The sequence below is a fragment of the Cryphonectria parasitica genome (genome assembly GCF_011745365.1).
Source record: "Cryphonectria parasitica EP155 unplaced genomic scaffold M406scaffold_1, whole genome shotgun sequence".
Classification (NCBI taxonomy): domain Eukaryota; kingdom Fungi; phylum Ascomycota; class Sordariomycetes; order Diaporthales; family Cryphonectriaceae; genus Cryphonectria; species Cryphonectria parasitica.
Window position 1 is genome coordinate 4306760 of NW_024468909.1, and position 19647 is coordinate 4326406.

At 50.7% G+C, this 19647-nt stretch overlaps 4 protein-coding genes across 4 annotated transcripts; 3 read left to right on the forward strand and 1 right to left on the reverse strand.

Moving 5' to 3' along the window:
* Positions 1-1757: 1757 nt before the first annotated feature.
* M406DRAFT_223321 (family 11 glycoside hydrolase) lies at positions 1758-2576 on the forward strand (the record flags this gene model as incomplete). The annotated part of the gene is made up of 3 exons (XM_040915647.1): positions 1758-2038; positions 2115-2433; positions 2502-2576. Coding segments are annotated over 3 exons (675 nt in total), but the record flags the coding sequence as incomplete, so codon positions are not given.
* A 2320-nt stretch (positions 2577-4896) lies between these two features.
* On the forward strand, positions 4897-6314 carry M406DRAFT_336234 (family 10 glycoside hydrolase; the record flags this gene model as incomplete). Its single annotated transcript, XM_040921124.1, has 2 exons — positions 4897-4988; positions 5093-6314. 2 exons carry the CDS (start codon positions 4897-4899, stop codon positions 6312-6314), a joined length of 1314 nt encoding a protein of 437 aa, XP_040782403.1.
* Positions 6315-6925: 611 nt separating this feature from the next.
* Positions 6926-7914, reverse strand: M406DRAFT_245416 (S-adenosyl-L-methionine-dependent methyltransferase; the record flags this gene model as incomplete). Its single annotated transcript, XM_040916330.1, has 2 exons — positions 6926-7749; positions 7824-7914. The coding sequence occupies 2 exons, from the start codon at positions 7912-7914 to the stop codon at positions 6926-6928; spliced, it is 915 nt and encodes a 304-aa protein (XP_040781543.1).
* A 2311-nt stretch (positions 7915-10225) lies between these two features.
* M406DRAFT_245783 (uncharacterized protein) lies at positions 10226-14666 on the forward strand (the record flags this gene model as incomplete). Its single annotated transcript, XM_040916358.1, has 11 exons — positions 10226-10561; positions 10630-11047; positions 11157-11581; positions 11748-12121; positions 12161-12230; positions 12297-12647; positions 12835-12934; positions 13023-13228; positions 13293-13372; positions 13434-13814; positions 13949-14666. 11 exons carry the CDS (start codon positions 10226-10228, stop codon positions 14664-14666), a joined length of 3459 nt encoding a protein of 1152 aa, XP_040781544.1.
* Between the last annotated feature and the right edge of the window lie 4981 nt (positions 14667-19647).

A 19647-nucleotide genomic window follows, 5' to 3' on the forward strand; every position in this document is an offset into this window, starting at 1 on the left:
TCGGTCAAAAGGCTGTCTACGTTGAGCGACAAGCAGAACATAGAGGCAATAGTCACAAAGAGCAAAACCTGTCTTACGTATAGACCCAACATTAACCTAGTAGTGAGATGATATTAGTCCAAGCTTGACTGCCTAGCTGATAGTAAGTCATTTTTCTTAAGTAACTGTTTTTGGACAGATTTAGACTGCACGGAAAAATACCGCATAGCTAGTGTTCTCCGGGCTCATATATGCTTGTTTGGTGTTGACAAAGTCTTTCAGTCTTCTTAACACTGTCATCCTCACAGCTCTTGGGGTTTTAAACTTTTTCAATAATGCAAGTTGTCTTTACATATTACTACTTTACTTTGGAAAGTTTTCTGAGGAAGCACGTGACGCACTGGTTTTGAAATTTCCTTGTCTTTGTGACCAACAAGCTGGAGAAAGTTTCTCATCCATTTCTCTTCTGGCGTTTTGCTGGAATCTTTTCAGTGCTCGAGAGGTGACCTGCTTCGTCTGAACACCCGCTTCCCACCGATAGCTCTACGCCAGCTGATTATGGGATGGCGTTCAAAAGAGCACCTACATATGACGACTATGACGCATGTTCGGATGAAAAGCCACAACAGTATGCAGAGTCCTTTCGGTGAGAATGTAAGATGGAAGCGACTTCCATATTGAGGCCATCGACGATGTTCTCCGCGATACCGTCGGTAGAAGGGAGCAATACAACAGCCACACTGGACCTATCAAAGAGTCCGTACGGCAACAATCCCCCGGAAACGGCAATTTTTGGCCATGCCTTCACTCCGCTGCTGCGCGCAAAGGGTATCGCGCTGTTTCTGAATGCCAGTGGCTCAATTGCACCTGCAGGAGGATGCGGCTCCCGCGGAGGGAGGGTGTGACCCAAAATACGTATTAGGTAGCGAGCCGCGGTATCTGCCGTGTGCGAGATACTCGGGATCCTGGTTTTGTTGTTGCAGCAGGGGTCCAAGCTTGAGAAATCACTCGCGAGGTGCTGAACGATGACGTGTAGGAGAGCCAGACTTGTTACGAGGTAATATACGGTCCCTCCCCTCCGTCCGGCCCTAGGAACCAAGTACAACCTGGTTCCCTTTCTTCTTTTGATTCGAGAAAATTCAGAGCCCGATCTTAAGGCGAACGATTGTATAACATACATAGCAAGGCGGGGGCGGAGAAGCCTCACAAAGATGGAAAAGATGGGATTAAGCACTTGCTTTATGCATTGTAGATGATGAGGCTACCCCGGACTCAGTACCACCTGATCACACCTTATTCTCCTGTTTAGCCTAAACGACGTGGTATTTACTGCAGCGAATCGCAGATTGACCCCATCACACGAAAATAAAGAACAAGAAAACGAGGTAGAGAATGTGGTTGACCACACAGTTTTGAACGCACTAACTCCAAGAAGATCGTCGAGCCATCCGGAGATGGATCGTCCGCTGTCACCTTGAACCAAGTGCACGAACAAGCAATACTCGGTTCAGAAAATCGCCCTCGAACCTTGCGCCATGAAATGTGACACGATGGGAAATGTTCCGAAGAGACGGGAGTGCTTAGCAGCAACCATACAAAATACGTGTATGGGACTTAATTAATATATAAGGCTGACTCCAATCCCGAGCACATTGGACGCAGGGATGCAATGCAGAACACTCACACGGCCGCCTGCTTAGCTCCCTGCATCTGCAAGTCTATATTGATTCATAACTAGCACTAGGAAAGACCAGGCAAATCATCGGCACTGATTCATCATGGTGTCCCTCAGAAGCATTGTCGTAGCCATTGCCGGCATTACGGCTGCGGTGGCGGCGCCTACGACGGACCTCGCCATCCGCGCCCGGGGTGAGCTTGCGAAGCGGCTGACCGTCACGACAAGTTCCACTGGTACTACAGGTGGATACTACTACTCGTGCTATATTGAGGAGAACACCGGGGCGACCATGACAATCGGCACTGGGACTTACTCTTTGAGTTGGGAGTCCTCATCTGTGGACGTTGTGGCTGGAGTCGGCTGGGCCACAGGCGCAGCACGGTGAGTTGGTCTTCCAGAAGTCTTGTAACTTTGTGCATCGATCACAGCTAAGTAATAATGTCTTGCTTTCGGTTAGAACAATCACGTACTCCGGCTCCATTGACGCCACTGGTGACTCTCTGCTTGCGCTGTATGGGTGGACCACCTCGCCGCTCGTCGAATACTATGTCATTGAGACATATGGTACCTACAATCCCGGGTCTGGCGGCACCCTCAAGGGCACAGTGACATCTGATGGTGCGACCTACGACATTTACGAGGTCGTTCGTAGCAATGCCCCATCGATCGAGGGAACCCAGACCTTCAACCAGTATCTCTCGATCCGCACGAGCGAGCGCACCAGCGGAACAATCACATTCCAGAACCACATCACTGCCTGGGCGGAGCTTGGCCTGGTCAGTACTTGAAGAGAGAGCCCTTCACACTCACACACAAAGAAGGAATATGCTGACTATTTGTACAGGACCTGGGTGCATATAACTATCAGATCATGGCTACTGAGGGATATGAGAGCGGCGGATCTTCTTCCATGACCATCGAAAGCAGCACTTGAACTGTTTACGCTCACTTGGCTACTCGTTGAGCAATCTTAGGAGGTGTCAAGGACATTGTTGACCACGGCTAAAAGTTTGATTGGACTTCGCTTCCGGAATCGAATCCAAAATTGCGCACTTGTCTCGACGCTCTGTGTACATATCTTCAAGGCGAATATATATCAATGCATATATATCAATGCACATATATATATATATATATACACGTACATAATGCTTGTGTTTGGGACCAGGTTCTGTTTGAAATATTCGGGATATATAACTACCAAGTTCAATTCATACTAGAAAGTGCGTAAATCTCGTCCAACACGAAATATAGTTTAAATAGTTAAGAGGAAGTCATGCCCAAGCGCGAATCAATCAGCGGCCCAGATGTGTACCGCAAGGTCAGTGGCGTCTATCCCAATTTAAGCGTGAGGGTCTCGGCCGGACAACATACTTACACAGCGCCGTGGACTTTTTATTAAATTTGGACTCGTTCGGATATTGTTTATTTGTTATATTTAACGCCAGAGAAAACAAGCGTGGCTATCTAATTTGAAGGCCTCGAGAAGGGTATGAGGCGCGCTGAGCTAGATTTGGCCAATCTCAACAACAGCCATCTGCCTATATTACAGCGACTCAAAGTCTATCAATAACAACAGCAGTGCCACTAAATCATATGTTAATTGTAACTAAGAAGAGAGCAGGAGGCTATGTCTTATTTATCCCATACTGGAGCTGGGTGTCGTGTTGCTAGCAGGCGCCTATTCTGACTGCCAGAAGGCAGTTTTTCTTTCTTCTTTTTCTAAAAAAAAAAAAAAAAAAAAGGGATGAAAACTTTCCTCCCTCCTCATCTCTGCCTTCTTTTCTCCCTCTTTCCTCCCTCTTTCCTCCCTCTTTCCTCCCCCTTCCCTTCTATCCTTTTTCTTTCGGTCCTTCCTCTTAGTAGGAGAAGGAGGCATCTCAAGAAAACTTTTCGAGATAACTTCTTAAAAAAAAAAGGAAGCAGAAAACTTTCCTCCTTCCCCATCTCTGCTTTCGTGCCTTCTCTCTTTCCTCCTCTCTTTCCTTCTCTCCCTTTTCTTTCGGCCCTTCCTCTTAGTAGGAGAAGGAGGCATCTTAAGGAAACCTTTCGAGGTAATGTCGCATTCATCTTGTCATAGGAGAAGGAGACATCTGAAGCTTCCGAGGTAATGTCACGTTCATCTTGTCACAGGAGATGGGCAACCTGTCCATCAAAACCAGCCGCGACGCGACCTGTGAGATGCCAGCCACTGTCAAATGTTGGCCGTGCTGGATAACAATCAAGAGCTCGTCTTCGTCCTGGATTTTTGTTTATACTGTGTTTGGAAGATTATGTCATGTGCTGTGACCACCAGCGCCTAGCGACACAACAACGACCGACCATGCTGCCCCGCCCCGCCTGTGCCTCGAACCTGGCCCCCAATTTTTTGGGAAACCGTGTAAATCTCGGCCGTGGCTGCGGTATCATCTTGTTCTCCCTGGTGGAATATACATACTACATAGCATTATGGCATATCATAGTACAGAGTAGTAAAAAACATGGACACGACAGTTAAAATTACAGGACTAAAAGACAAGGTTCTGATCCCCCGGGAATCCAAGCGACGAGGCCATTTCGAGGCTCAGGACCCATTATATTCCCTAACCAGCTTAGCAGACTTCGGAATCCAGCCCGAAAATGATCAGCCTCTTTGCTGGCCCCTCCCCGCTGGGTTTCGAAACGAAACAACATAGTACCATGCTATGGTGGTACTTTGTATCATGACGTGGGAGAGAAAAAAGGGGACTACTGCACCATATTCCCATCTCAGGAGCCGGAGGTTTTTTGAGTCCAGAAAATCATGCGCTGCCCACCTACGCGCCGCAGGGGCTAACACCATACATGATTTGGGGGGATCCGGTTAAAATGAGTAGACCCAGACAGGGCCCAGGTGCCTTGCAGCAACGTCCAGAACGGGATTCGCCCCGTTCAAGCGAGTGGCATGGCATTGGAGGAAACATCGTCGTGAGTTTCGAAATATATTGGCTTGGCTCCCAAGGAGAAGGCGGTGCTTCCCCGTCTTCCTCATAAACCCCCTTGCTGTGTGGTCTCTGGTGACTTTTGATCAAGTCTGTTGTCTCGTTGGACTCTTGTCATTCGTTCCATCACATTCTTTTCGTTTTCTTCTCTTCTCTTCTGCCATCAGCATCCATCATTCTTTTTCGTGCATTTGCACACAAGTCTCTCATTTTTTCTTATACCTTCTCTCACTAGTCCATATCAGTTCTTAAGGTGAAGCAAGCCCTTCACATTTCACAATGCATTCGAGTGCTTCCAACCTTGCCCTCCTGGCGCTGGCCGCCGGTGCCAACGCCCAGCTGAACCAACTTGCTGTGGCTGCCGGAAAGAAGTATGCATACAAAATTCCTCTCTCTCTCTCACTCTCTCTCCATCACACGTTCTTGCATCCACAGGTGAATTGTAGGCTTTTGTATAGCTAATGAGACATTAAAGATACTTTGGCTCTGCAACAGACAACGGCGAGCTTGACGACACCGCCTACGTTGCCATCCTGAGCGACGCCGATGAGTTTGGCCAGATCACGCCTGGTAACACCCAGAAATGGGAATACACCGAGCCTGAGGAGGGCACGTTCAGCTACACCGAGGGTGATGTGATTGTCGACTTTGCTCAGAACAACAGCCAGATCGTGCGTTGCCACAATTTGGTCTGGTACAACCAGCTGCCCGCTTGGATATCTTCCGACTCTTGGACCAATGACACTCTCACATCCGCTATGACCACTCATATTACCAACGAAGTCACTCACTACAAGGGCGAATGCTACGCGTGGGATGTCGTGAATGAGGCTCTCAGCGACAGCGGCGGCTACCGTGACAACATCTTCTACGAGACGATTGGAGAGTACTACATCCCCATTGCCTTCTCGACTGCGGCGGCTGCCGACCCCGACGCCAAACTCTACTACAACGACTACTCGATCGAGTTCACCGGCACCAAGCTGACCGAGGCCCTGGCCATCGTGGACCTGATCCAGGGTGCCGGCGTCCAGATCGACGGCGTGGGTCTCCAGGGCCACTTCATTGTCGGAGAGGTCGGCAGCGCGGACGCCCTGGCCGCCGTCATGAACCAGTTCACCGCCAAGGGCGTCGAGGTCGCCTACACCGAGGTCGATGTTCGCCACCTTACCGTGCCCGCCAACGACTCACAGATCGAGCAGCAGGCTGTCGACTACGCCTCCATCGTCAATGCTTGCCTGCAGGTCGACGACTGCGTGGGCATCACCGTCTGGGACTTTGACGACAAGTACTCCTGGATCCCGTCCACTTTCAGCGGTGAGGGTGAGGCCTGTCTCTACGACGAGAACCTCTCCAAGAAGCCTGCCTGGACATCCGTGTCCTCCGTTCTCGCTGCTGCCGCCACGGGCGGTGCTTCTGCGGCTACGACTACCGCTGCTGCTGCCGTGGCTGCCACTACCAGCAGCGCTGCTTCTGCCTCGGCCACCGGCGGTTCCGCTGCCCCTGTTTCGACTGCCAGCGCTTCCAGCTCTGTTGTTGTTCAGTCTTCAGCTGCTGCAGTGCAGTCTGTTTCCAGCTCTGCTGTGGCATCTTCTGCCCCCGCCAGTACTGTTTCGGCGGCTGCCCTTGCTACATCTCCAGCAGCGGGTTCTTGCGTCAAGAAGACCAAGACTGTCTACGTTACTGCGTCTGCCTAAGATGTATTGCTGTAGGATCTTTTGAAGACTTGTTGAAGATAGCTAGTGCAAGGAGGAAGGAGGACTTGCCGTGTCCATTTTTCAATGTATATATATTGTTGAAAATATGCTGCGAACATTCTCATCTGCATATATAGGAAATTCTCAATAGAGCCCATTCCATATTATTGACCTGTAATCACCTATTGCCACTGAATGGACACTAGTCAGAATCATCAGAATAGGCGCACAGATACGAGATACATCTGATCTACAAAAGGAGGGGAATGGAAATAATTAAGGTAGTATATCAATGAAGGCGGCTATGAGCACCAGATTCTCTGAAGGGAGCCAGGCCAAGTAGATCCTAGCCTAAGTTTGAGTATTAGAAATCAAGATCTTTTAGAGTAATAGAAGACTAGAATTCAAAGAGATAATAGAGAGGCTAAGTAAGACATACTTAAGCTTAGCATTAAACATAAGAATAGCTGGTAAAGCAAGCGTAGAATTAATAATTATAAAAAAGATTTACAGAGCCTAGGGTAAGAAAAGAGGAAAGGAAAGAGGAAAGAGAGAAAGATAGAGGGACAAGGGGAGGAAAGCTCTTTCTTGATTTCTATATTCTAAATATTCTAAGACACATCGTGCAGAGGCTTCCTTCCATATGCAAAGTATACCAGCGAATAGGCGTGGATCTTGGGGTCCACAAGGTCCTTCCTCACATCTTCTAGAAAGTCCGAGACCGTATCGGCGTCCATTCCCAGGACCCTCGTAAAGATGGCCAGAGACATACTCTTGACGCCTTCTAGGAGATTCTGCCCGGTCATGGCGGCCAGAAGCTTGTTCTTCTTGCCCTTGGGCCACGGATTGAACGCCACAGCCCCCCTCCTCTCGACCACAGCCTCGAACCCGATCTTGCGCATGTAGTTCGCCCAATTAAGGTTGTCCCTCAGGTCCTTTCCGGTTCTCAGCATGCCGTCATACAGCAGCCTGTTCCACTCGGCCAGGGCAGTGCCGTCCCAGGACCCGTCGTCGCACTGCATTGGCAGACACGGATCCTGCAGCTCAAAGTAGCCCCCCGGGGCGAGATTGTCAAAGATGCGCTGGAGGACGGACTTGGGCTCCTTGAAGCACGTCACCATGGCGCGAGCGTGGATGTAGTCGAAGGGCAGGTCGAAGCCCCAGTCGGCCTCCTCTGCATCGCCGATCTCGAACCTCAGGTTGCGCGGGACCAGATCTGGCTGGATGGGCGACAGGTCTGTCCCGATCACGCTGGCGTCCGGGTGCTGCTGGGCAAACTCTATAGCCCAGATGCCCGTGCCTGTGCCTATGTCGAGGACTCGCCGCGGGTAGACCAGCGGTGCTGTGTATAATCTGCCGTCTAGATAAACCTTGAAGGAGTGGTGCTGCAGATCGAGGCGATCCTGCTCGGCGTCATCGTTGGGCAGCATGTACTCTAAACAGGATGGTCAGCATTCACACGCCGTCTCGTTTCATGTTTCTATTCATGGAAGATGATGAAGGACTTACTGCCAGGACGGTATGAGTGGTATGTGCGACCATTTTCAAGGACAAAGTTGTGAATACTCGTCCTCAACGAGGTTGTAGAATCACTTCTCATCAGGTAGTGGTGTCAGCAGCCTGGAAAGTTTTGAAGGGAAAGTTTTGAAGAAAAAAAAAAGAAGAAGAAAAAAAACCATCCAGAGCAGTGCATATGCCCTCCATCACAGGAGAAAAGACAAATACAGGCACAAGGCGCAGCAAAGGCATTGTAAAAAGAAGTCCGTCATACCTCAGAGAGAAACCCAGCGCAGAGTCGTGATCCTCAGCCTGGAACCGTTTAGAGATGGAAAGAAAGGGGCAGGTAAGGCTTGTGTATGTGTCGTCTCACCTCAGACCCGTCAGAAACGTCCAAAGTCGCTGGGAAGCTGTTCAAGGTGTCCCATTGGTCATCGCTGCTGCCAGCGTCACGTCTTATTGAGCTTTCGTCCATGCCTGCAACCACGCGCCTGGCTCCCCGGTGATATGTCGGAGCCCTGTGTTAATACTACGGTACCTGGGCGATGATCAGCAGCCGGAGGTTCGGATGCTACGCTCGGGCTTTCAGCAGTACTTTTAAGCGAGATGTGCTGTACGGTAGGGCTGATGGTTCACACGAGATGGCCGTCTTGTCTAATTTTCAACGAAGATTGTTAAACTCTTGTTCGGAATCTGAAAAGTTTGGAAATGGAAAGGTTTTCAAGACCACAAAAATCTGACCAGTATCGTTGGTTATTAGGCGGGTGATGCAGAGAAAGAGGAGAAGAAAAAGAAGGACTGTGCGTGATCCGATCACTGATAAAAGCCACCGTCTTCGGACAACAGCAGAATCGTACGCCTTGGCCCTTTTGACTGGCCTCGGGCCTCGTGCAAGTGCCGAGATCCGGGGAAAGCGGCCCTTCGAAGAGCCTCGTCTGTAATTTGACATGGCCGAGAGCGGCAACTTTGGCCGGATTGTCCCCAGGTAAAAGGAAGACTTGGATGTTGGAAGCCCATTGAAATATAGAGCCCACAAGACATTCAACACTTTGATCATAGTTAAGTAACATAAGATCGGGGCGTCTTGACGCTGACGCTTGACAGGTTTTGTCCCGAGGTACTCATTCATCCATTGTTATTCAAACGGCAGAGCGATAACCGCTGCTGTCTGGACACCGGTCTAGGATCCTGTGCCATAGTATGCGACATGCCCCCGACAAGACGCATGATAATAAAGACAAGCAAACAAAGCCGTCGGTCGATCTCTACACAGGCATCTCACCTTCTGCCACTTGGGATTATAATTCTGTGTCACGTTCTTTCGACAATGATTTCAGACGATCTCTTGCAAATCGCGGATGGAACATTGGCTCAGACGAATGAGGCTATTCATTTCGTGCTGGCATCAGATAATAAAGCGATATGTTTCCTGCTTGTAAAACCAGATATAAACATTTCTCAAAGCCGAAGTCTGTGTCAGATCATCGGACGCAGTCTTTCTCTAGAACGACCAGGTCATTGCATCTCGAAATGAGGTGAGCATCTACTCTTGGGGGGGGGGGCGGTAGGGCAGAAGACAAGCCGTACACTGGTTGCTGCCCTGGAGGTCGTAAAGATTTAGCGGCTGACTGTGCCGTCACGCTAGTCACAGCGTATGATTACAGGCTCCCCCGCTCTCCGCTTCAAGCTTGCATTTTCGTTTCTGTCATTCTTCTTCGGGGGGGGGGGGCCCACAAGGATCTTCAGCAGAGGGCGTTCCACTACATAGTACACAGTACCGCACACGCCCCAGTAAATACAGTTCGCACCATAGCAATGCTGTAATTACCCATGCAGCAGCTATTACGTAGGAATGTGCAAACAAGCAGCGCGGTCCACGCAGGGCACGTCAGTTGTCATGATTAAAAGGAGAAAAGGAAAAAGAATCAGAAAAAGGCCTCAATATTTTGGCTCTCAGGTTGACTTTCGAAGCCCATCTGATAACAATTCAGAATAAAAATACGAATGCTTACATATCCGTACTGATTGATAGCTTTCTGGAGAACATTTTTTCTTTTCCCACACCGACGTCGTAAACAGCCACTACGCGCTCCAAACACCGACACACATTTTCGGTGTCAACCGGAAAAAGGCCTCATACGCCATCGAGCCATATCCTCTACAGACTATTAATTAATTTATCTTAACGGTAACTTGAGCTCTTGTTCCTCTGAGCGCACTTCACGTTCTGTCAACAAGATGAACGTCCCTTTCTTCTAACCAGAGATGACCAGGATGAGGTCACAGCCTACATTTATCTGAACCCTGAAGGCTCGCTCCCTCACTATCGCTATCCTTCCTGGTCTCGCCTTGTTCCAACTTCCTCGCCTACTAGAGCGCCTACACCACCGGCTTGCGCCCGGGATACGACCGCCATGGCGGCCCACCCGGCCCCGGCTCCGGCCAACGGGGACGCCCAGAGCAGACACAGCAGCTCCCAAGAGGATCTAGATACCTTGTCGTCCTCGTCGTCGGATGCGCCAGGTCTCACCACTCCCGCTGCGACCTTTGTGCTGGATGATAGGACAGAGAATAATGATGATGCTGCCGCCGCCAAGTCCGCTGCGGGACCTTCTTTCTTCAGAAGAGCGGTACAGAGACTGGGCCTCAACTCAGTCCTCCTGATGAGTATGTTCAAGGGCTCTATGGCACCAGTCATATGTATCGCCATCTACCAGGCCGCTGCGGTCAGGCAGCTTCTGACTACTCTGGTATGTCCCGGTTGTCTTGCCAGGCTGTCCCCAGCGTCCCGCTCGAACGACTGACGGAGGTCAACTAGGGCTACCTTTCTGCCGTGATATCGGTCTTGTCCCTTGCTCCCCTTCCTCGTGGCAAGTTCCTACAGAATATGGTATTGAACTTGTTGTCCATGTCAGCCGGAGCCGGTATGGGAATTCTGGTGACTTGGTCCTCGGTCCAGGCACGACTTCACACGTCCAATCTGCTCGAGTTGGAGCAGTATATCGAGACATATGGTCGCGCACCCTACAACGCAAGCCAGAGCGCCGTCTGTGGTGTCTGGCTTTTCTTCAACATCTGGGCTGTCAACATCTTCCGGGCCAAATTTCCCGCCTTCAACCTGCCAGTCATCATCTACAGCATCTTTATCAACATCTCGAGCACCTTTGGGCCCCAATTCCCCACGGTGAAGACCGCTGAGTCTTTTATCAGGGAGTTACTCATCGCAATGCTAATAGGTAATTCAAAGAAAGACCACCCAGACTTCATATCAACGAGAGCTCTTCATCCGTCCAAGAAAAGAATGCAAGGCTGACTGATGTTTTCTTTTTTCCAATGGAATTTTAGGTTTGGGGGTTGGAGCAGGCTGTTCTCTGTTCGTCTTTCCCATCTCGACGAGACAGATCGTCGTCAAGCAGATGGGAGGCGTGCTTGGGCTTTTCAAGAAGGCCATCACGCTGGAGAAGGAGTATCTCCAAGGCCTGGAAAAGGCTGACATGTTTACTATCGAGGTTACCGAGACCTCGACCGGCCAACCATCGGATGACAAGAAAGCTGGTAAAAAGGACGCAGGACCACCGTTGACAGGAGAGCAGAAGACGGCCATGGCCCTCAGAGGTGTCCTGACCGCCTCGAGGGAGCTGATGGGCAAGATCTATGCCGATCTCAAGTTTGCCAAGCGGGATGTCGCCATTGGGTATCTGACCCCAAAGGATTTTGGGCACCTTTACGACCTTATGCGCGGCTTCATGATCCCAATGACTGGCATCGGCGTCATCATGGACATCTTCCAGGTTCGTCTCCTCCATATGAAAATCCCTCGTGAGGGTGTTACGAGCAATTTTCCGTCGCGTGGGGTGAAAGAAGAAGGAAAAAAGGTGGACTAGCTGACTGTCCTTCTAGAAAGTCGGAAGAGAGCGAGGCTGGGATGGCGTTGAGGGAGTAAGCGACGAGGCACAATATATAGGTGGTTTCATCCGCGACGCTGTGGACAAAGAAGACTCCCAGAGGATCTGGAACGACATCATGCAACAGCTTCACGAGCCCTTCGAGATCCTGTCGGAGGCTCTACTAGCGGGAATTGACCATGCTGCCATCCTGATGAGAATTTTGCCCCCATCAAAAGAGCAGAAAAAGGCCTCTGATAAGAAGAAATCACGCGCCGACACCGGCGCCGAGGCTGATGTGGAAGAGTCGGGCGCCGACCTTCGTCCAGGAGAAGTTGGGTACTCCAAGGTCGTGCAAGAGAAAATGGACCTGTTCAACTCTCGTCGAGGTGAGATCCTCCGAGTCTGGGCCAAGGACAAGGGTCTGTGGAGAGACGGCAAGCTAGAGAACTGGCACACGGACAGCACGCAACAGTTGGAGAGACGCCAGAACGACCAGATTCAACTCTTCGTGGTGCTCTACCTCGAGAAGCTGGTGAGTCGTGGAGAACTCTTTACCTCATAGCATGGCCCGTCAGCTGATCACACCGTGTCAAAACAGATGCAAGCGACCGGCGAGGCTGTCATGGATTTTGTTTCGTTCGCTGAAGAGAAACACCGTGACGGGTCGATCACTAAAAAGCACCTCATCGCCCCAAGCCTGCACCATCTGAGGAAGTGGGCTCTCAGCATCTTCCAGGAAGACGACTCCTCTGGTGAGGACTCACCCGACATCCTGGAACGAGGCGGCAATGTGGTTTTCGTCGGCGAAGCCTGGCTGCACAAGAAAGACCCCGAGCATCTTCCTCCTACAAACGCCTTGGAGAAGATTGGCAATTCTTTGAGAAACTTTTCCAATTTCTTTGGCTCTGCAGAGTCAATTTTTGGGCTGAGGGTCGCCATTGCCACGATGGTGAGTCCCAGAGAATGACAATCCCCTCTTCTATGATATTTCCTATGGCAAAGTCTTTTCTCCAAGCTAGCATCCTTCAAAGGCCTAGTATGACCGCGCAGGCATCGAACGCTGGCGAGGAGGCCGCTCTTTTCCCTACCCTGAAGACGCGTGTATATCCTTCTAGGTTAATCTAAGACTTGTGCAGACTGTTGGTATTGCCGCATTTCTAGAGAGCTCTCAGGCCTTCTTCATCGAGCAGAGAGTCGTATGGGCCTTGATCATTATCGCAATCGGCATGACACAGAGTAAGCCTCTCGCTCTTGAGAAAAGATAAACCAAATAAAAATGGTTGCGTTTGTATCGAATTGACTACTGAACGACTCTCTTTCACAGCTTCTGGCCAATCGATATTCGGCTTCTTTTGCAGAGTCGCGGGCACGGCCGTTGCTATGGTCAACTGTTACATCATCTGGTATATTGTTGACACCAGACTCCCTGGGGTTCTCGTTTTCCTTTGGCTCTTCACATTTGTAGAGTATTATTTCTTCTTCAAATATCCTCGGTTCATCCCGATGGTAATGATCTGCATTGTCACCCAGGTCAGTTGACTTCCCCGAGCTCTCATGAAGTGCTTGCTTTGATCTAACGCAGTATCGCGTCCAGTATCTTATCATCGGCTACGAATTGCAAACTCAGGCGCTGGGCATCGCCGCATCAACAGCCAGTGGCCAGCGATATTACCCGTACGTCTTTCGTTTTAGTTTGCCTCAAAAATCCAAGGCTGACTCATTGACATGGACTCAGATTGTACGAGCTTGCGCCGTATCGCCTTGCAACTGTTGCAGGAGGCGCCTTGGTGGCCTTCTTCTGGACAGTTTTCCCTCGACCACTAACGGACAGAACATGGCTTCGAAAAGACTTGAGCGCAACACTCTATCTGCTTGCCAACTACTACAGCGTGATCTACACCACAATGAGGTCAGCCTTGACGGAAGACATTGGCTCCACAGAAATCCCAGGCTCGGCTGCGCACAGCCTCTTCAAGGTCAGGCGGAAGCTGTATGGAAAGTTGCTGCTCCTCATCCCATCGATCCAGGCGCACACAAACTTTCAAAAGTTCGAGCCAAGTCTGGGCGGAAAGTTTCCTGCTGAGCAGTATCAAGACATGATCCACCGGTGTACACGGTAAGTTTTCGGACAGGTGTCTGCTTCCCGACCTTATCTTGGGTTTTTCTTCTTTCCTTCCTTTTTTTTTATTTTTTTATTTTTATTTTAAATCCAAACCTTTAGATCATGCTGACATTTTTCTGCTTTGCCAGAATGATGAATTACTTCACACTCATGTCCTACATACTGACCTATGCCCCCAAGGAATCCGTCGAGGAGTCGGACAGGGCCTGGCGGCGTGTCCTGGGCGAAGTCCTCGACGAGGTAACCCCACTACATGTGCAAATGCTGTCAACGCTCACACTTCTCTCCAACGCCCTGATGTCCGGCCAATCTCTTCCCCCGCTCATGGCCCTGCCTAAACCATACGAGATGACACGCCGCCTGCTGAGCTTTACTCCTATCCAGTCCGACGAGACAGAAGCACACAACGCGCCGGCCTCGCCATCTTCGCCGGCCTCCGCCCCATCATTTGGCCTCCGACGTTCTGAATCCCGTGGCATGGCCAGCAACAGTGGAGGGGACAACAGTAACCAGCAACAGCTGGATGAAATCTATGAACCTGAGGCGTGGAATCTGCTGGACGCACGCAATATGGAGCAGAAGGGCTATACGGAGTTTGCCGTGTTCCAGGTGGCCTCGACCCTCGTTCTGTCAGAGCTTCACGGCTTGTTGCGGACAATTCAGGAGCTGGTGGGCACGGTCGACTTTAGCTTCCGTGTCGAGCCCAAGAACACCAGTCAGTCGTCCTTGGAGAGTGTGCTGAGGCTAGGCACATGGACCTCGAGGGCTACAATGGCCGAGGCTCAGCGTAGCAAGACTGGGAATGATGCTGGAAATGGTGTGCAGGGTAAGGGCAAACAAGAATGATGAATGCTGCATCACGTACGAATGTATTAATTACACAGCATTTGTTAGATACCATTTTCGACAGGTCTGCTTAATATACTTAAATAACCCATGGGTCTGTCTGGTCCTGTGTTCCCATCAAAACGTTGATGGGCGTGCTCTTTGATGTTATACTCATTCTCAGCGCCACAACCAGCCTCAGGTCGACCAATGTCGCCAGCCTCTGCTATTTACCAGCCACACCTCTTCCCCGCCTCGGCTCTTCGCTTTGTTCTACACGCAAAATTCACTTCTTGGAAGCCATGCTCGCGTATCACCTCAGCACTACACATCCTAGTCGCTCGGCAGCGAGTGACAAGAGTCTGGGTCACGTCTTGGTGGTGTCTTTAACAGAGGGTTTATAGATGCTTCAAAAGATCGCGCAAACATTTCCCGGAGTAGAATTACTGACTGGTCTGACCACCTCCAGCATCGGGTCATGTTGAGCCCCCTCCACCCTTTCTCTCCCCACGGTAAGAAAATAGGGCCCCCCCCTTTGGGCGTCCTCGTAGATTTGTCATATTGCGACTGTACGCAGTATCGAACCACCTGGGCGTAAATCCCCGGCGTTGGGGCGCATTAGCTGGGTCAGATATTAGAAGGTTTTTCCTTTTGTTGCATGAAATTAATGCATTATGCAGGCGGCCATAATCATTAATTACTGGCAGACAAATGCCAGCAGTTCTGACTACGTGGGGCTGACCACGCCCCGTCCAGGGCACATTTAGGGGGCCGATTGGCCCATGGATGGTAAGGCTGCTGTTGGCAATTTTGTGGCCCTCTCTCCGCGTGAGAGAGATGTTAGACACTTCCCAGCGTATCCTGCCATGCTGTATGTACGATCCAGGGTCCCACCGCGCCCCGAGCCTTGTCCCTCCATATCTGCTCTAGTATAAACATAATGTAGTAGAGTAGTAGTGCATGCTTTGATACAGTAGTTCCTATGTAGTTGCTGGGATACCACGAGCTGATTCAAGGAAGACGGGACCAAAGGGACAAATTGACTGCCAGCGACCCCACCTTCTTGAATCATACCATGTACGCATGCATACCTGTGTGTCTTCAGGAATCCAGTACCGTAGTATGTGTGGTAGTCAATGGGATCTTAGACGGCGGTATTGGTAACTACTTTACCCATTATCGTCTTCGCTAGCAATCATAGCTGCTAGTTGAGTTAGGCTGCCCGCGTGCCGCTCTCCCCATCTGGACTTGCATGACGAGGGGGGCTTTCAGGGCGCAAACCGAGGAGCAATATGGTGCGTGTAGACAGATAGGTATGCGGCGCAGCTCTGTTCCGAGTGGAAGACCCAGCCCTACCGCGATCATGTACAGAGTGGATGCCAGAGACTGTCGTGAAGGACTCTCTCTCCATGAACAAATGACGCTCTTTTTTTCTTCGAAATATGGGTCAGTAGTGGACCCCTGTTGAATGCACATCCATCAAGATCAGTCCACCAAATCGAAACGTTTCAAGGTATTCCCACTTCATCGGGTTCGTAGGAGATTTTAGTGCCGCGCCTTGCCTGTTAACTAGAACAGCGAAAACAGCGTAGGGCCACGATCTGAGATCCAAGGGACAGGCGAGCATTAAAAACCAGTTGTGTGCCAGGTTGCCAGGCACACAGGGAAAAGGGGGAGTGAAACCAGTGTCTCTCCATTTTGTTCTGACGACGACCTAGCCCCGCCGAAACTGCCTTTATTCCACCTTGACTATGACATCGGTGGCGCGGCTGGCGCCGAACCTTGTTTAAACCCGGCTGCGTGGAGCTACAATCACGGGCAAACAGCAAAACTCGTAAGAGGCGGCGGTGAAGCCTGGCCTGGACTCACGCATGGTGTTGCTACTACTGCAGGTCGACCGGCAATGGAAACGCCGGGGAAAAGGGGGGGCGGTCGGTAAGCCTGTTTACACCAATAATGTATAGCAGTTTAGTTGTCCTGGCCTCCGCCTAGGACCTTGATGAGTGCGTTTGGTGAGAAAACGAAAACGGATCTCGAGGGCAAGACCATTCATCATAGTACTAACCATTGTAGGCTCAACGGCTGATCTGTCTTCCATCGCATTTAGCGGCTCTGTGGGGTTTGTTGAAGATCCTTCGTCTGTGGGGGATGACGGGTGTCTCGATGATGATGCTGCTGCTCAAACCGTATGCAGGAAGAGCAGAAACAACTTGTTGTGTGGCGCTGAGAACATTTTGAGCCATCTGTTTTCCTTGCTTTTCTTCTTCTTTCTTTTGCCTGCCCGGCGACAGATCGTGATATCAGTTGTAGAGGGGCTGCTGCTGATTCATGGGGTGGTGCTAGGCCTATCGCATTACATCTCGGGCGCGCGCAGCGTCTCATTGGGCTTTTCTAAGCGGGAGAGGGTATTCCAAAGAATGTGGAGTCACGATTCGACCCACCAAGAAGTAGAGTCAGAAAAAGTTTAAAAAGAACCGACAAGAAGAAGATTTTTTTTTGATAAAAAAAAAGGCGAAGGGTGGGGGAGAGGACGATCAGTCATCAGGGCCAAAAAAAGCATGCACAAAGGTCTGGTGGTTCCCATCAGCTCACAAGCAAGCTTGATGCAAGTCTCACATAGGAAAAGAAGATAAAGGAAAAAGGAAAAAGAGACAAGGATCGATGCTGTAGTGGGTGGATGAGTGGGGCCGGCGCATTGCTGGCATACCAAGGTCCAAAAAACACAAGCCATCACACGTCCGGGTCATCTCGATTTGAGAGCAGCAGGCTTTCAGGGGCCCCCAGCATGAAGCAAACCAGGGGGAGAAAAGCACTCGTACCATAGTAAAGGAGAACGAAGAAAGGGGAGGAGGGCAATGGATGGATGGGTCACGACCCGTCAAACCCGTCAGACCCGTCTGGCCCATTCGGACCCATTCATCTGCAAGTGCGTCCCTTCCCGCTTGTGCCAAGAAATGGACCTCGTGACGTAGGGCCAAAAAGGGTGTTGAGCCCGCGGGTTGGCCCTGGCAACTGGGCGCCTTTTTGTCCCAGCATACTGAACGTGCTATAAGTAAGGCGTAGACTCTGCATCTGTAGCGTAGTGCCATGGTGAGATATGAGGAACGGAACGCGGCAAGGAGAGGGGAAACAAAATCAGGTTTCCCTAGCAGCATGGCTTGGTCTTACACCACTATTACCCCGGAGTATTTGATTACTGTGTACTGTATGTACCATAGTAGAGTAAGACGTTCGTTCTCCTAGTCCCCAGAAAGCTCCTGGTTTGGTGCTAAATTTCATCGAGGCCTCCTTCCCCCAAAAGCTGTCCTCCCCTTGGAGGGAAAGGGTGGCTGCTTCGATACGTACCGGTACGTACCATTGTAGTTGTAACCGATAGGCATTTTTTGGTGATACTGTAGCTACTGTAGTACGTCAATATTGATATCCTTTTCATCATGAATGAAAATTCTGCCGACAGGGAGGAGGGGACGAAAGAAGAGAAAAAGATCAGCCCGGTCAGATGTACCACGACCCCGTCTGATCTCGGAGTCGTCCCGGCATCGCTGCCAGTAGGGCCTCATCGGGCTCTCTTCCTCTTCCCAAAGCAGGGCCAGACCAGGCCAAAGAGGGGTGGATGGGCAGCGAGAACAGGGGTCATTCCGGGTTCTTCGGCTCTTGGGGTACGTCCTGGCAGCCCTGAACGCATCATAGTGCTCTCTGTGTGTGAAGATCTCCTCGGCACGCCCCACAGGCACTTGTCCCGAAACTGGCACCGTCGTTGCCGTTGCCGTTGCCATAGCATGCATACAGAGCCTTTTTTCTTTCTTTCCTTTTTTTCTTCTTCTTCTGTCTCTTTCTTTTCTTCGCTCCTGTCTCTATTCTTCCCTCCTCTGCATGTGGTGAGGTGGTACGGAGGCGTATGTGTGCGTGCATGTACTTGGGATGTAGAACCGGGAATCTGGTACAATCAGCACATAGTGACCATTTACTCACAAGACCTTTCCTCGCAGAAGACTTGTTGCGTTTCACACGCTGGGGCACGCGCCGTTGGTACCGTAGCATGTCAACTCGACTTGCTACAAGTCAGTACTGACCAGTCCTTGCCGTTGTTCCCGGAACCAGCCCCTGACGTCGTCTACCTCTGCATGGACAGACACGACTCCTCTCAACTGCCCAGTTTGCACTGCACCTTTTTCTTTTTGTCCAACTGCATTTCATCATGCATATGTAGTACATGCATACATACCCTATATACTTTGCCGACGCGTGGTACAGGACGGACAATATAAACAGTCTGGGTCGCGCTGGTTGTTTGGCTGGGATTAGTTGGTGGGTGCTTCACGATCCCAAAATTCAACGCATGGGCATAAACATCGAATTTTGCGAAGAGAACCCCGGCGCCCCAGGTCACGGCTATATCCATATCCTTCCTCATTTTCAACCACAAGACCAGCCAGTACATACATAGTACATAATAAACGGAACGCCCGAGGTAGTATTCACCCTCCTGGACGCTTTTTTCTGGATCAACCTGTCCGGCACCAGTTCCACAAGACAAACTCTCTACCTCTCTTTCCGTCCTCGTCCCCGTTCTCCTCCCCGGCTCCCTGTCCCCCAACCCAACCACAACAAAGACCTTGGACTCTTGTCATCTGCCTGAGACTCGCGTTTACCAAGGTCACCTTGCCGCTGTTGTGTATCTGCGTACCTCGTCGGCACGATCTTGTTCTGTACCATAGCCTTAGGAGTTGGCAGTGGTACTCGATCGATTGCCCCTCTCGGGCTGTACAGTAAGGAAATCCTGCTGCCGCCTCGCATCACGCAGCACTTCCCGGAGGCCTGCTATGTCCCATTAAATGTGGGTCCCCGTGCCATATTACCCCCCTCGACGTTGTACATGTGCTCAGTCCACAAACTGCGACATACATTCCCTTTCTTTGCATTGCATCTTGCATCTGATTCCTGACAGACGGCAGACGAGGTACGACAGACCACGGCCAGCCCCAGTCAGTTATCGCTTTAT